Here is a 16,355-nt window from a genome sequence, read left to right as displayed (position 1 = left end):
AGCATGTATCACTCATAACGAAACCACTGCATCTCATAGCCCAAAAATGTGTCATCAGCTCTTGGATCTGTGAAGTTGAGCTAAGTGGAGACACTCTTCTTGTAACTCTACTTCCCACTTTGCTACAACTAATGAAACACCATTGCCTGTCTTACGGCAGAAACTTACTAAAACTCAGGTCTGAAGAAACACTTCTCTCCTCAGAACAACCTCCACAGGAAAAAAACCCAAACCTTTAAAGAGCCACACAGACATTGCACCAGTCACTGATACCACATTACTCAGCTCAAAGAGATGCACATTTTTACCTTGGCTGTGTCCAAGCTACTAACCCTGATGATATTTAACCTAATACCACAATAGGCAAAGTCATAACACTCTAAAAGTCCCTTTTCCCAGGAAGGTAATGAAAGCCTCTAGAGTAGGGGATGAAGGAGCAGACAAACCTGCAAACTTCTCCTCCTCGTGAGCAATATCCAGCAAGGAGAATATTTGGGTGACACACAGTCATCCTTAGGGCCCTGCTTCTCTCCTGCTCTACAGGTCAAGGACTTATCTTGAGAAATGTCAAAGCATGCAAAGCCCAAAAGAGCAGCAAATTTCATTCCTTTGCTATTCTTTAAACCTTGCAAAGGACAGACATGGAAAGCTGACGTACTGTGCCTGTGAAAACATTTGCAGTTCTGACCTGGAATTAAGCTAAGAAAAAATATTCACATAATGAACACAGCCAGATCTCAGGTCACACAGCTTAGGAGGGATATTTTTCTTATTTTTATGGGTTTTTTAAAAGAGATGGAGGGGTTAAAATTTTCACACATTTTTGTGGGCTTACTCCAAACCCCCACACCTGCTTTGGTAACATCACCTGCACTTCAGAGGACAAGATATGTTAGGGGCAGATGGGCTCAGGGCAAGGGGACGTACAGTGGCTGCACAGCCAGAGCCTGCTGGAAGTTACTATGACACCACCAGACTAAGGGGATGGCAGGATGCGAAGTCAAAGCTGACAAAAGATGTGCAATGTATTATATACAGCTGATGTTGGGCACTGAAGGCTTTTATTCTCACACTAGTGGAGGAATAGCAGCCACTACCTTGATTTTGACAGTAAGATTGCATAGACAAGAGGAAGAAGCCACACAGATAGTACATGAATAAATATAACACTAAATGCAGGGGAAATCTCTGCGTGTGTCTGTGGGTGGGTGGATGTGTGTGTGTACATCTACAAACACATGTCAAGTGTTCATGTACTACAACTTCTCTGGCTAGCATTAAGTGGATGTGACAATAGACTGTGAGGGAACTGTATCCATAATATCATTCACTGTCTGTGAAAAGCTGTTTTCATTTTGCACTGTCACATAGCAACTAATGTTTGGTACCCAGATTAGACAGTAAATGATGACTTTGGGTTGGTTTTTTTTTCTTTGATATAATAATTTTGGAATAAACCACCATTTGTTCCTCTTTCTTTTCCAGTGTAAAGACAGTCACAAACTTATCGATAAAGGAGAAAGTTCTCGAGTGGCTCAGGCAGGCGCAGCTTTTGGATTGCATATAGGCACGACCGACCCAGATGCTTTCTGATACACAACCGGCACAGCTGGGCAAGGCTGGCAGGACCTGGGAAAAGAAAAAGGCAAGAACAAGCAACCCCAACCCCCCCACACCGGTATAAGTCAGAAAGCAACAAACACCAGAAAGATTTGCAAATCAGATCAAACATTACACAGTGACTTGCTGAAGTCAGGAAGAGCTAAATACATTACTGTTCATATTTAATTTATGTTGTCAAAGTTGGTTCAGTGATTTGAAAAATATAAGCACTAAAAACCTTTTTATGCACACATGGCTAGTTTTTTCTCCATCTTTTCCTGAGCAAATTCTTAAAATACCATGCACTGCAGTCTGCACTGGTGAGAGAGCTCCAGGATGCATGTAGCCCTTGCTCTGAATATAAGAAAATTCACAGTGGTGTTGTGAGGATAAAGACAAGAAGGATTACAGGGAGCTGCAGAAGTGCTCAGTGTAGAACAGCCATAATTGGGTGGACATGCAAATACAGTTACAGCTGTTCATAGGTACAGAACATGCTTCCTCCAACCACTGCTGTCTCAGGGGGTACCTGCACAAGTAGTAACTGCAGCTTAGCCTTTTTACATGACCACGCTGTCTCTGAATATCTATTTATGTCAGTCAATCAGTGCTCCTCAAAATAATTTCTTAATGTGTCATCCAATTTTAATTAAGTCTGACTAAAAGGAAAACATCTCAAAGATAGAAAGTCTCCAAAAGTTTTGCGGGAAAAGGTACACAAAAATAAAAATACATAAACTTCAAAATAAAAAAAAAATCTAAAAAAAAAAAAAAAAGAAAATATGAGAGGCCTTTTTGCCCCTCCTTGCCTTGGGAGTAAGGTTGCTGCATGTGAAAACTCTTGTTAAATGGCAGAGCCCACTGGTAAGAAAGCTGTCAGAGGTCTCATTGGGACAGCAGTGAGGCCAGCTTGGGTAGTGGCTTACATGGCACTGCACACAGCGGTGCTGCCCTGGTGGCTTCCCTGCGGGGTGACCAGGCAGGTGCCACCAGTCCACCCCACCATGGGTCAGGTGAGGGGCACATCACGCACAAACCCACTGGAAATGAGGCTCCGTAGCTTCTGCAGCTGCACGCCTGCACGTGCAAATGCAACTTGCTAGCTGATGTGTCCCTTTGCCTCCTTTGCTCTTGCTGGAGCTGTTCCAGGTTGAATCTGTACGCCTGCCCGGAGAAGCCCTGGTTTTGAGCCCTGTCTCATCCCTGCCCCTCCAGTTCCTGGCCAAACAGTAGCAATCACAGAAGTGTTTGGCAAGCAATGGGTAGAGGTGTGTGCTTAAAAGCCTGTCGTTGTATCTTCCAGATAAGCTTCTTTACCTGTGCTTTTATTACAGGAAAATGTAGGAGCTTAAACAGGCTGATAATGCCCTCTCTGTGAAAAAATAATAGAAAATTATGGGATATATAGAAAAAAGGACTTGTACTACTGTCACTGGAAGTGAAGAAAGAAGCTACCATCTCCCAAAGCAGTTAGGAAAACAGAAATAATTTATGTTTTACATCACTCAATATTTAGGAAGAGGAGCAAGTAAAGGGAGCTATCTAAGAAACCACAGCAGAAAAGTCAGGGGGTAGAAAGAAAACTCTTCAACCTGGGTAGCTTATTTCAAACAGAAGGACCTCAGAAAATACATAAGTAGGGGAAAAGAGCAGTTGCAGGTGTTAGATACAGTGAAGTATCTGGAAGCGGAACTGAGAAAGCTTCTTTTCTGAAAAGTGAAGAGCCAGCAGGAGCCGAAGTGCCCCTATAGTCCCTCTGACTGTAAGGGAGGAGAGGGTGACAAGCTGAAAGTGGAAATCAAAAAGAAAGTTCAGGAAAAGAAAATTAGAAAAATATCAGAATATTAATACACAATCTCTCATCCACACAGGACAACTGCAAGCACTGCCTTTGCTCACGCAGCCTGCCGTTGCTGAGCCCTGAACATCTCAGATACAGGGACAGAAGTCACAAGAGGTGAGAAGCATTCAAGCAACAGTCCTCCCAGAAGATTTTAGACATGACAAATTAAAGCTTTGCATGAAAAGCCATGGAGAAAGGGAGTAGGAAAAAGGATATTAAACCACTGTTTCATTTCCTCTATAAAACCCACCTGTGTGCAGAGGGCTGGCACAAAGCCTATGTGCAACATTGACAATATTAATTTGCCATCCAAGAGCTATTTCACAGTTGGAAGCAAGCTCTCCGTGTGCATCGTGCTTTGCTCCTTGGTGGGGAGCGAGCAGGCTGCCTGCATGGGGGAGCATCATTCACCCTCCCAGTGGGGCATAGACTAACAGGGTAGCAGTGAGCTGGGAAATACAGAGGCTGAAGGAGATGTGGGGCTTAATTCAGCATGTCCAAATATCAGGAATATTGCTATTGGATGCTTCGAGTTCTGGTTGTATGTAGTGCAGGTGAAAACGGCCCAAGAGGATCTTAGGTTCTTTTCACAGGTTTCTTCCAATAAACGGGAAACATAATTAATTGTGGGAAGGCTGAAAGTAAACAGCAAAGGGCAGTACTGGTTTCTGCTGGGGTTGCAACCCCATGATCCACAAGGACGAACTGTATGCCATGATGCTCAATAGCCACCTGGCAAACAGCTCTGCTTTCTCCCAGTGACTGAGGTCACACACACTCGTGTTGCTTTTTCTGCAGGAAGCAGGGGACATTGAGCCACAGTGCTAGGTTGAAGCCAAGACAGTGGCACTAAAATATTGTCTGTAAATAAACTCTCATGGCAGTTTTTAGTCCTTAGAGTCCTGGTAGGTAAATATATATGATTTTCCTTCAGTAGACAGGAAAAGAAAGCACACAAAAACTGGCCAATTTACCCACTAAACACCTGACACTTGGTGGCAGGTCTAGCAATGGAACACAAGTCTCTTACTCCTTTCTGTGTCATGTGCTGCGGGTTTGAAATTGGTAAAGAAGATAAGAGAACTTCTATAGACATTACTTATAAAAGCAGTTAGGAAAAATGGACTTGGGTAAAGGAAATAAATACTGTTCTACTTAAAAAAAGAATAAAGGAAACCATTACCTTCCCGAAGCAGAAGAGCTTGCTCCACTTTGCTGTTGGGGATGGCAAGATCCAGGGCACATTTGAGTTCAGCATTTCTACATTTCAGGTTAGCACCATAGTCTGTCAGCAAGTTGACTACCTCCACGCTGGATTTCCTTGCTGCCGCATGGAGGGGGGTGTCTAGTCGCTTCCCCATGTTAACGTTGGCTCCTTGAGTAACAAGAGTGCCTGGTTAAATCTGGGAAGCAGCAGGAACTGTCCAAACCCGCATCACATGGGCTGGTTTCCACCAGTAACCTCAATCAATGAAGGGGATGGATGGCAACAGGCCTCCTCCGCTTCTCTCAATAGCATCTGTGCAAAACTCAGCAGATCAAATACCTGCTGTGTAAAAGTCCTCTGAGCCATCAAATCCTGTCTGCTATGGATAGAACTGAACAGCTTGACCCAATAGATGTTCAAAGCCTACCATATGCTCTGTAAATTTGTTAATAACATAGTATCCAACATAGATTATGTTCATTAAATTACTGGGGTAAAAAAACACCTTTAGGTGTCTCATCGTGTAATAACTCTGGGAGCACAGCAAGCTTGCTCTAGGCTCGCCAGGCTCAGCAGGGCCGCACTTTGAGCGGGTGTAAATCAGCTAATGTACACTGACAGCAAAAATTTATGCTAGCTCATAGGCTGTGCCTGGACCTGCAATGATTATTCTTGCAAGCAGCTTTACTGCTGTTTTCATCATCCCATGAAAGCAGGTGAAGTTAATGCTAAATGCTTAACATGGCAGTTTATCATAATCAAGAGTTGATTTTGGTCACTAGTATTAGCCAGGGTTGTCTGTGCTTCCTCTTACCATTCTAGAAAACTAAATATATTTTATTTTTACATTCAGACAGTCTCAGGAAGGTCTCTGTAATTAGGGCTTTTTTCACTGAGGATATCATAAATCCTTCATGAATGCAAGTGAAATTTTTAATAGTCCCAAACAAGTCTCTCAGACTTGGGTTGCTCAAACACCTCTTGTGAAAATAACCCATGATGTTTGCAGTAGAGAGGCAGCTCAGAGAGACAGGCAGGGCTGGCTAACACCACCACAGCTCTCCCCCAGCCCCCTTTCCAGGTGTACCTAGCTCCAAAAGCTTCTTGACGCAGTCTGTCCTCTGGTACATGCAAGCCACATAGAGCGGGGTCCCGTGCTGCGGGTCTTCTTGGTCAATGTCAACCTCATGGGCCAGAAGGATCTCCATGCACTCCCTGTGACCTGTGGAGAGCAGACCCATCACTGGCGCGCTGCAGAGCAGAATACACTCAGATACACCCAATGAGGCACAACAGCTGGGAATCAGCCAAGCCTATTTATCCCTACTGGTATGGACAAGGGTTTTTTTGAAAAATATCTTAACATTAATAAAAGATGTATTCCCCACTTAGGTATTGTTAGCTTTGCTCACAGCCTGAATGTTACCTCTCTTGACCACTTCATGAATGGGTGAAGCAAGGTTGTTCCTGAGCTGCGGCTTGGCTCCGAATTCGAGCAGCATGTTGACACAGGCCACACTGCCACTGCAGCAGGCATTAAACAGAGGAGTGATCCCATCGATGGTGACTGCGTTGACCTGGAACAGCAAGACACACTCAGGATAATCTGATTTTAAAAGAACATCCTTACAGCATGCCTCATATGCACACCAGAAATGCACCAGGAAAAGATGCTCGCCTTGTTTAATTGCAGAATTGATTTTGTTAACAACTTTCAGAGTCATATGTTGTGGCACAACATATATAACATTCTCCTTTGAGGTCTGCCCTTTTTCCTGGATAGCTAGTACCATAAGGCAGTGACAGTGCCTGCTATGAATGCTCCTTCTAAAGTTGCTCAGAAAATGCAGAACTTGATATATTTTAATGTGGAGAACTTGAGTATCTTCATGATCATGCACCAATGCAAAGCCAGAATATACTCAGTTGAAAATGGCTTTGCTTTTTAAATGAAAACATTTACTTCATGTTAAATACTTTCACCTGAAAATACATTTCCAGCAAAAGAAATTTTCACAGAAACATAATCTTAATCCCAAACAGAAAAGGAGCTTGAAAGAGTCTGTGTTCATACGCATGTGAGTGTATGTGTGTGTGTAAGAGAGAAGGAATTTCCTTCCTCCACCACCAATGTAAAGACCTGGCAAGAGCCACCATCTGTCATTCTCCACTGGGACAGCACAGTCCCTGGCTTGTGTAGTGCACAGCTCCGGAGCTGCTGTTTAACTGCGTAGCAAGCCCTCAGAGGCAACTTATGCACCAAATCTGCATGTCTTTAATTCTGTGGCACATTGGAGAAGAACAATGGATTATGCAAACAAATGGCAATTCATGTGATTTCCAAACCAGGGAGAAGAGGAAAGAGGTGGGAGAGGAAGGGATGGAGAAGTCCTGGGCCACCAGGGAGGTCAGAGGACTTTGCTACCAGTGCTAGCACAGAAGTTGCATCGTAAAGGGGTCAGAGCACCAGGGTAGAAATACCTTAGACCACACAATTAACTAGCAAGATACATTGCCTTTAAAGTGGAGAAAGGCAGTGATGTTTAAGAACCTGTTGGTTTATTCTGGGTAACTTAGCAGTGCACCATCTGCAGTTGATACCTTCCTAGATGCCATTTGTCTTTGTTCATTTGAACTACTGACTTGTTTACAGTGCTGAATGATTTAACTCCTTTTCCCACAAGGTGCCTTTCCCACAATTACAAGCCAGTCTTTGCCATTTTCAGCAGGCTGCAACCATGCAGCAGCCAGTGCGAGGCCATGCTCCCCCACGTGAAGCTGCACTTGCAGATCAGGCAGGTACCCTGGTGGAGGCAGCCCCTGCTCCTTGGTGCCTCCTCTGCTTGCTCATCTTCATGGAAAACCATTGAGGAACAGAGCTGGCTGGAAAATAATCATGATGGGGCCAGGAGGTGGGCAAGTTGTCATGGTATGGAGAGATACCAGGTACCACAGCATGGGGGTGTGGAGGTAGTTCAAAGATGATTCTCTGAGTTATAAAAAGGCAATGCCATTAATATACCAAAATCAAGTAAAACTGAGCTGAAAAGGGGTTTTCTGTCACCTTTCTAAGGAATTGAAATGTAGCATACAGTTTAGGAAGTTAACAAATGCATTTTCTTCTGCAGAGGATACCTTGATTGCCTCTTGTGGTGTTACTCAGTTTCTTGCTATATAATTTGTACTTGATAATCCAGCTGAATTAAATATATTCTTGTATATTTCATCCATTTCTGTATCTCCATCGTTAAGATGTATTCTACCTAAGGTCTGACTGGGGAAAATATTCTTTTATTAGCAGATGAAATGTTTCATTGCTTCAAGCACATCTACTTATGTGAGACTACCAATTATCCCACAGAAAACTAGAGGCAATCCCCATGATTGTTATGAGGGGAAAAAAAAGGGTAAGTTATTTTCTTCAAGGTTATTTTCACCTAGCATCTCTCATTCCTTTTCCGTCAATCATGACTACATTTCACATACAGAGGGGAAAAAACCCAGAATAACAGGGTGACCCAAGCAGCTACCAGGGAAAGCAAATCCATCACCCACAGAAAAAAACCCAAAACTCTCTTATTTTTCCTGTTTCTGCCTGAGATGCTCCTGTCCGTCTGCATCCTGGCCCTGCAGTGCAAGCAGCTATCCGACATCCGTGCTGATGCAGGGAGCATCCGTGCTGGGACTCACCTGAGCACCGTTCTCCAGCAGCACCTTCGCGCAGGCGACGTGGCCACCCAGACAGGCCTCGTGGAGAGCCGACACACGGTCTGTTGTCACCAGGTTCACATCGAAACCCTGCAAGGCAGGGCGGGGGGCATGAGGGGAGAGACCTGCCCAAACCACATGGCTCCCCCGGGACCAGCACAGGTGCAAAGGGTGGTCAGACTGTGGTGGGGGAGAGCCACGTTGCTCGGTGTGTGTCCAGGGAAGGTGCACGGGTTGGATTAATGCTGTTCAGTGCTTTGATGCTCATCCCCAAAGACGGCAGCTGGGGTTAAAGAGGAAGCAAGAACAAGCTATGCCTTCTATTTGTAGTTATTTACAACATACAGTTAATTGCAGAAAAGACATTGCATTTCTTTAACTTACAAGGGTGGCATTACCTTCCCTGTTCCATCCAGCACCAGGAGCTACAGCTGGTGGGATTCACCTCCCTGAACAAGGATGCGTCAGGAATCTGCAGCTCAACTGGAGCCCTCAGCTCCTTCACTGGGGAGAAAGAGGATCCCCTAGGATATGGTTCGTCCCACGCTAAACCAGCTGTTTCTAATGAGTCAGGTGAATTGCGTCCTAAAAATAATTCCACTGACTATATGGAGTGCCCAGTGTGTTTCACTCAGAGGTAGTAAGTACCTGGTAAACCCATAAGACAGATGAGAAAAACCCCATCCACAAATCAGTTCTTTTTATTTGACCAGCCAGAAAATGTTTTACACTGGAATACAGAACTGTGGTTTACAAATTTACAGGTCTTTCCCTAAATAACAGTTCTTACATCTATTCCTGTGCAAACAGAAACCAGACATATTCACAAAGGAGAAGGCAATTGCCATATTTGTTTTGCCCAGGATGCATCTAAATCGTCTAGTAATTAAGATTTTACAACTGGGTGTAAGAACAGGCCTGGAAGCAGCTCCAGTTTCTGCTTGATGTCTTGTATTTCATAATAGTCGGTCTCTACCTGATGTGCTATAGACCAGGCTGCTCACCAGATGTCAGCAATGCACTGTCTGGTACACAGCAGCAGATGCAATGGGCACAAATAAGCACCTGTGAGCAACGGAACTGAAAAAGTCACCAGTCCTGATGCAATAAGCATTAAAAGCAGCGACTGGAATCACTTTAGTCTAGACATTCTATGATAGAAAAACAATCGTTTTTGAGATATGTGAAAGCTGCCACTAAAAATTTCCTGCACATCACTGCCAGGGCAATAGATAAAACCTTGAAAAAATGTTGAGATTATGCCATTTTCTAATTGCATCAATGTTTCATACCTAATGATCAGCATATTCCTTCAAAAGTAATGTCTTCTAGGGACTCCTGATAAGGAGATCTATTCTCAATCATTATTCATATGTGTGTGTGTATATATATATGATTTTTATTTAACAAATTAAATTCAGTCATTGCAAGTAAATGAGTACTGATATCTTGGAAAACACAGCAATCCTTTCCATTATTAAATGGAGGATGATTCATAGATCTTACTATTGCTGTTTGTCAAACATCACTCATGTTAAACCTTGTTTTCAATGTATGTGAAAAATGAAACTCTTCTTTTGGTGTTAGTGAATTCTTGAGGTCTTTTAAAACTCCAGTGCTCCATTGCCCCCTCATGTCCAGGCATCCCTTGGGGAGCAGAAGCCTCACTGGTTTCTTGAAAGCTATGGTCCTACGGCAGAGACCTCCAAGTGTCTCACATACACTCTAAAGTACAGCTCCCCATTTAATTTTAGGCTAGTAGTGTAAGTATATTAGAAGCAATGAGTAATGATTACGCTAGTCCGTGAACAGCTTCATCCCTACATTTATCAAGTTGTGGTGAATAAGCTCCGGTTCAGTCTCTACAGACATTGCTGCCTTGATCCCTTTTCATCAGCAAGGACCCTCATCCTTCACTCTCAAAATTACATGTCTTCAGAAGAGGAAAGAGTGGATTAACTAAATTATGTATAACCACAACACCAGGTGCTTCTCCAGCATATAACCACAACCAGTGTATAGCCAGGGCGTCTAGCGTACAACCACAACACCAGGTGCCCCACTAATAAGATGGTGTAAGGTCAGCATAAATGGAGGTAGAGGGGGTCAGAAAAACAACAAAGCTCTGAATGAATAAGCCTTCTTCTTTATTATCCCTAACCTCTACCACTTCCTTTTCCATAAAAGTCATTTGATATCAGGGAAGGAAAGAGGGATCAGGAAATGGGAGGGGGAATACAGGCTGTAAACAGTAACCTCTTTTAGCTGCAGCCGTGTCACAATAGATGTCTGGAGTGGAGGCTTTCACAGGGGTAGCTCCACTCCTTGAGGGCATTGTCCATTTGAGCTGTGGCCTCACTAGTAAAAATTATGTACCTTGAATAACATAAGTTTGATGGCTAAGTTACAGAGTTTACACTCCATGAGTTAATTTCCCTGCAGTTGTCTTGATTGAGGTGGGGTGAGGGGGGGGGGGGGGGCAGTTGCTCATTCATGCCACATGAGGACATTGAGTTTAAGTGAAGGTGGTGAGGAAGATGGTTGGCAAAGCAAGAAGAACCATAACTTGTCCCTTTGCAGCTGCCCACTTTCACATCCAGCATCTTGTCCTTCCTAATGTACTCTTCCCTCCTCTCTGTCTTTCACCTGAACTCTTGGTTTCATTTGGAGCAGAGGGTTTCAGGCTGACGGCTCTCCCTTGAGGAAGACCATGCTGGCTGTTTTATAAAGCAAGATGTATTTTTACAGCTTTCTACCATTATTTTTTTTAAAATAGCTGATATACATATAGTCCCTATTCTCAAGCCCAGTTTGCACGGTTTTTCTTTGAGAAAGAGCCTAAGGATCATTGTTTATGATGCAGCGAGCTACAAGCTGTAACATCTTTGTCCTGGGCTTGCCCCCGGCATCCTGACTAAGCAAACTAATGCGTGCCCAAAGGCATGCATGCAGATATATTATTTACACAATTGTATTGGATATATTATTTACACAACTGTATTCCTTGAGCCCTGCTGCAGTCTTTTATCAGCTCACAAACTCACAGATGCAATTCAATAGAAAACATGCCGCTTCCCAACCTTTTCTGTGCTTGTGGGCTTTTACCTGTGCAATCAAGGTTTTCAAAGACAAGAGGCGTCCTTGGAAGGCAGCTTCGTGAAGAGGGGATCGGTCTGCCCAGCCGCCTGAAACAGCAAATGCAAGGGAGTTAATTCAGGTAAAAAGCAACAGCAGATCCTGGAAGGGCAGGGAAAAAAACAGCTGTGTGTAAATGTAGATCAGGACTGGAATCAGAGTGGGGTCAGTGGCAAAACTAGTTGACAAACTGATTTCAGCAGAGCAGCTGAGGGCCCAGCACTCCTGAGGAAGCTGGCTGCTCATTAAGGGTCCTCAACACAAGCTTCTTGGCAGAACTTTTAGAAATAGCTAAAAAAATGCTTCAGCAAAGACCACGAGTTTAGTGCTGCTGGGACTCATGCAGGCCTTCAGAGCCCTGGAGTTCTCCTATTCACAACCACATCAGCCTCCGTCTTTCCTAGCGAGCCTTTGTCACAAATCATATTCTAGCTTCTCCTGCACTTCATTAAGAGACTCGTAGCAGGGAGACACGGGAATGACTTGTCCATCAAATGAATACTGGCGTGTCCTTGGCAGTTTTATTTCCTCAACTGACAATTTCATAAATAATACCCTCCAGCTCAGACTACCACGTAATAGGTTCCATCCTCCTTCTCACTGGAAGGTTTCAGAAAAGACATGGTAAAATAAATTCTGCCTGAGGCTTTACTTTTCTTCCTTAATCATTTTGAGTTGTTGAACTGTTCAGATTTCTTCATGTGGGCTAGCTTGCCCTTTTTCATATCTTAATCTATTATGTGCCCAGAAAAAAATTCCTTAGCCTAGCTACTACCTACAGGCATAGTCAGTCAACCCAGGTTAAATCCCTGCCACTCAAGTAGAGCACAAATTTACTCGTTCTATATTAAAATTTATAACCATACTACAACCCAGTGTGTAGTTAGAATTTCTTCAAAGGCCAGCTGCATCTACAGTGCCAGGACAGAAGCAATCCCAGTATTTGCATTCATGCTCTGCTGTACAGCAATCCCATGAGCATTGTATCTGAAACCCTTGTCCTGTTTAATTTTTTCAGCTACGCCACACACCAGAGAGAATGGAAAAGGTGATTTATCTCAATTTGAGGTGTTACCCGAGGCAGGGAGAAATCAATGAGAGGCACAGATACAACCCTGGGGACTTGAGGCCAAGGACACAGCAGGGGTTTCAGCCTTGGCCAAGGGAGTCTCCTTTTGTTACCCGAGAACCAAGATGCACTTCTGCTCATGGGGTTACAGCTTTAACTATAGTTATTACTTTTGTTTCCATTTATTGAAGGAGCTGTTCCTGGGCTCCTAAGGCAGGAAGCTGGCATGGAAAGACCAGCCAGCACAATACATGACCAGGCTCCTGAGGACCAAGTAGGATGCACCAGGCAAAACAATGGAAACAGGAACCAAGTAGGGACTGAGAAACATTTTCCTGAAAACATCCAAAAAGCCCACATCCCTCATCATGCTGGTGACTGAAATAGGAAAGCTTAGTTCAGAAAGTCAGAAGATATCACAAGTGACAAAACCCAGGGTCCTTATACAGCAGGAAGATTCAGAAGTAACTCAGAAAACAGAGCTACAGTGCCTTATTTAACCTTTTAGGCACATAGTATAGCATGTGCAAGCACATGTCACATGCATCTACAATGCATGTGTATGCACACACATGCCACACCATCCAAACACATGCTGCTGCATACTTGCATGCTAATCACAGCAACCTACCTCCCTGAAACGTGTGGCAAATATATTTCCCATACGGGGCACATCTTCCCTTCACAGTTGTGAGTGACATGTCTGAAAACTGTGTCTTTTTAAATGTCTACAGATAGATTAAGCAGCCCTGCTGCTGCTGCTGCAGTGCCACTTCACTGCAAAGAGAAAAGGCTGTGAAGCTCCGCCTGTGATCCAAAATAGTGCCCCAGCAACAGCATCACATGATCTTAGGTTTTGTAAGATTATCCTTAATAGCTTTTTGCAAATGGCAACTTGCAGATAAAAATATGTCGTGGTCTGCTAAACTTCAAGGCACTTCAGTAAGACCCTGGATGGAGGAAAAACTGCTGTTTACCATGTGTCTGACTACAATTGCATGAAGGCAATTGGAAAAAATTGACAGTAATAATGATTGGAATTATATTATGGAGATTAACAAATAAATTAATAACCCAAACATGCCTGTATATAAAGGCTTTGTAAAATAATGCTTTGCTTCAGTATTTCTCTTGGCCAGATCTTAATCTCTCTGCTTTGGGTGGCCATGTCTCACAATCCATGTTCTGCTCACGTTCATGTGCCTGGTCATGGCAGCAGTATTCATCATGAAGCAAGTGCCCAACAAATGAGTCACGGGAAAATCTGTGATATCACAACGCTGATAAGATTATTCAAGTAGGAAAACAGGTCCTCGTTGGTAGTACATTTAAAACACTGTTTCATTTTAATTAGTGGAATTACCAGGCATGCGAACACATGTCTACTCATTACTATGGCAGTGATGTGAAGGAGTAAAATCACTTGGAAACATCCCCCCCCTGCCCCCCCCCCCCCCAAAAAAAAGTGACCTACTAAATAGCATACTAAACACAATTTATTCCTGTGCCATGTATTTTTCCCAAATAATTTTAGCTGTATTCATTTTTATAATCTGATTTAACAAAACAGGGGTTCCTGGCTTGGATTCATAAAGTCATTAGTTATATCCTCCTAGTATCTTCTTTCAGAAAATCAATATGCTAAACCTTTTCTCTAAATATTCTCTGGCAGTAAAGCTAGCTATTTAGCAAAAACATCTGTAACCCCCGTTAAAGAATGCCTTGCTTCTGAGAACAATCTTTTTATTTACTGTAGTGCCTTGAGCAAATGTTGTCCTCATTCTAGCTGGGTAATTTTTGGGAGTCTCATATTTTGCACACCTAAATCATGCCAAGACATACTGATACTGCAAAGACCCCAGAAATGGAAGGCACTTGGTTAAAACATTCACCCATGCATTTAGCAACAGATACCTCATTTCACAGCAACTCAATGATCTAAATCTTCAAGTTACAAAAATGTAGCAAATACACATTTAAATGTTAAAGAGTGTCCATATTTTTACTTTACCTGGGACTATTCCATAGATCTCTTCTGCTATCCTGGCAGCCTCTTTTCTGTTGCCTTTAACAATATAGAAATGGGTCAGCAAAGCCAAGGAAATCTTAATTAGAAGCTTGAAGCAAAACAAAGCAAAAATGGCAAAATAAATGTTAGTGAAAGCATGGAGTATGGAACTGCCCTCCATTTTGATTTGCTCTTTGAATAGTTTCTCAGGTCGGCTAAGTTGCACCGGGCTATTCTTGGTATGATATGTCATCTATTTTAAACCCTCCAGAACCTGCTGTTCCTCAGTTACCAAAAATACATTCTGGTTTTATTTGGTATGGGCTATTTGATACTAAAAAACAATACCAAGGATAAGACAGTTTGAACATCCCCTCCCATAGCAGGGAACAAACAGAAAATGCTTTCCAAAGCCACATGAATTAGAATAAATTTTCAGATGCATGCTCTCCGTACCACCTGAAAGCCTATACATTCACATTGTATTTATTCTTTGATGTAGCAGTTCCATTTACAAGGTCTGCATAGGTTAAGTTGCAGAAATTGTTTGGGGATACTGCAAAAAGAACACTTTTCTGTCTTTCCCATCTTGGTGACAGGCCTTGCTGGTACTCAGACACAGAACAAAGGCAAGCATATCAAAGCAAAGAATTATCATGAAAGAATCTGAAAAAACCCCACATATTTTCAAAGCCAGGGCTAAGAAGTCAAAGTTATTCTAGGAGGGGAAAAAATACATTGAAATTGCGTAATCAGAAACACATGATAACATGCTGGTATTTTCCATCACTCAGGAATAAAGAACAGTGTCCATTAATATCGCTTGCATACAGCATCTTACTGTTTCGAAAGGAAATATTTTTACATTATCCATCTTTGATTCAAAGGTGTAATATTTGAAACTGAAAATGCACACATTCTTTAACTAACCTTTTTTCTTTCTGAAGGCACATGGCTTCCATAGAGAACAGAATATTTATTCTGCATGCAATAAATTGAATCTGTATAGAATATCCCATCTACTTTTCATGTAAACTTTTCTGGATTCCTATTTTCCTACATGCACAGCAGAAGGGAGATTTATTTATTTATTTGAATCCCCTCCTTGCCCAGGTTCTCTTACCCTTCAATTTACACATCTGTCAAAGGAAAGAGCAGAATAACTTTCCTCTCAGATCCCAAGGGGATGGTGGATATGCTGAAGGAAATGTTACAGCAAATTATTTCCCTGGATATTTAAATGTAATCTGTTTTGTTTTGTAGCAATACAGCTGGCTTGGTATCTTGCTGTCTTCAGCACTCTGCCATCCCAGGTGCACTAGAATGCTATATAAAATATGTGCAGGCAGACTGAAAAAACCACCTCAAGCTATTTTTTCATTTTTCAAGTCAACCAATTTTTCTAAAATTCTGAATTAAACCAAGATATTACATTTTTACCAATAACTTAACAACTTACAGAAGCAGTATGTGTACCTTTCCTTCCACAGTAATATAATATACCTGTAGAAACTATAACACCTATGAATCCAAAAGAGGAAAATTGCCTATTTTTAGTCACTTTAATATTGTTTGCCACAGGACAAGACAGCTGAAGACTGGCAAAAGATGTTAACTAAGGAGAGGAAAACAGTTAAGCTTGCTCAACTGGAAAACAAAAAGGAGAAGTTAGCAAAGGTGGACCAAAAAAGGGTTCAGTTAGCCCTAGAAAAAGTATGAGATAATAAAAACACTCCTCCTGAAGCCAGAGGAATAGCAAAAGGTGTAAAGAACAGAATATAGG

General features: G+C 42.5%; 1 protein-coding gene across 2 annotated transcripts; it reads right to left on the bottom strand.

Annotated features, from left to right (window-relative positions):
• Positions 1 to 1,315: 1,315 nt before the first annotated feature.
• ASB11 (ankyrin repeat and SOCS box containing 11) lies at positions 1,316 to 14,768 on the bottom strand. Of its 2 annotated transcripts, none has more exons than XM_005443031.3 (7): positions 14,576 to 14,768; positions 11,466 to 11,545; positions 8,343 to 8,450; positions 6,079 to 6,229; positions 5,740 to 5,874; positions 4,629 to 4,820; positions 1,316 to 1,629 (listed from the first exon to the last, which is right to left on the bottom strand). In XM_005443031.3, exons 1-7 carry the CDS (start codon positions 14,751 to 14,753, stop codon positions 1,505 to 1,507), a joined length of 969 nt encoding a protein of 322 aa, XP_005443088.1. In that variant the 5' UTR covers positions 14,754 to 14,768; the 3' UTR covers positions 1,316 to 1,504. The 2 variants fall into 2 exon arrangements, with proteins under 2 accessions (XP_005443088.1, XP_005443089.1); XM_005443032.3 differs by having other exon boundaries at positions 8,343 to 8,399; positions 14,576 to 14,753.
• Positions 14,769 to 16,355: the final 1,587 nt, after the last annotated feature.

Source organism: Falco cherrug, chromosome 2 (assembly GCF_023634085.1).
Source record: "Falco cherrug isolate bFalChe1 chromosome 2, bFalChe1.pri, whole genome shotgun sequence".
Classification (NCBI taxonomy): domain Eukaryota; kingdom Metazoa; phylum Chordata; class Aves; order Falconiformes; family Falconidae; genus Falco; species Falco cherrug.
This window is presented reverse-complemented; position numbering and strand designations above follow the sequence as displayed.

What these genes read in the sequence shown, in the direction of transcription:
- ASB11 (XM_005443031.3), bottom strand. Translation starts at nt 14,753, where the DNA reads ATGGAGGGCAGTTCCATACTCCATGCTTTCACTAACATTTATTTTGCC. An exon ending in GATCTATGGAATAGTCCCAG is followed by an intron (nt 11,546 to 14,575) that starts GTAAAGTAAAAA and finishes TTGCTGTTTCAG; the next exon opens with GCGGCTGGGCAGACCGATCC. An exon ending in TGCTGGAGAACGGTGCTCAG is followed by an intron (nt 6,230 to 8,342) that starts GTGAGTCCCAGC and finishes TTGCTGTTCCAG; the next exon opens with GTCAACGCAGTCACCATCGA.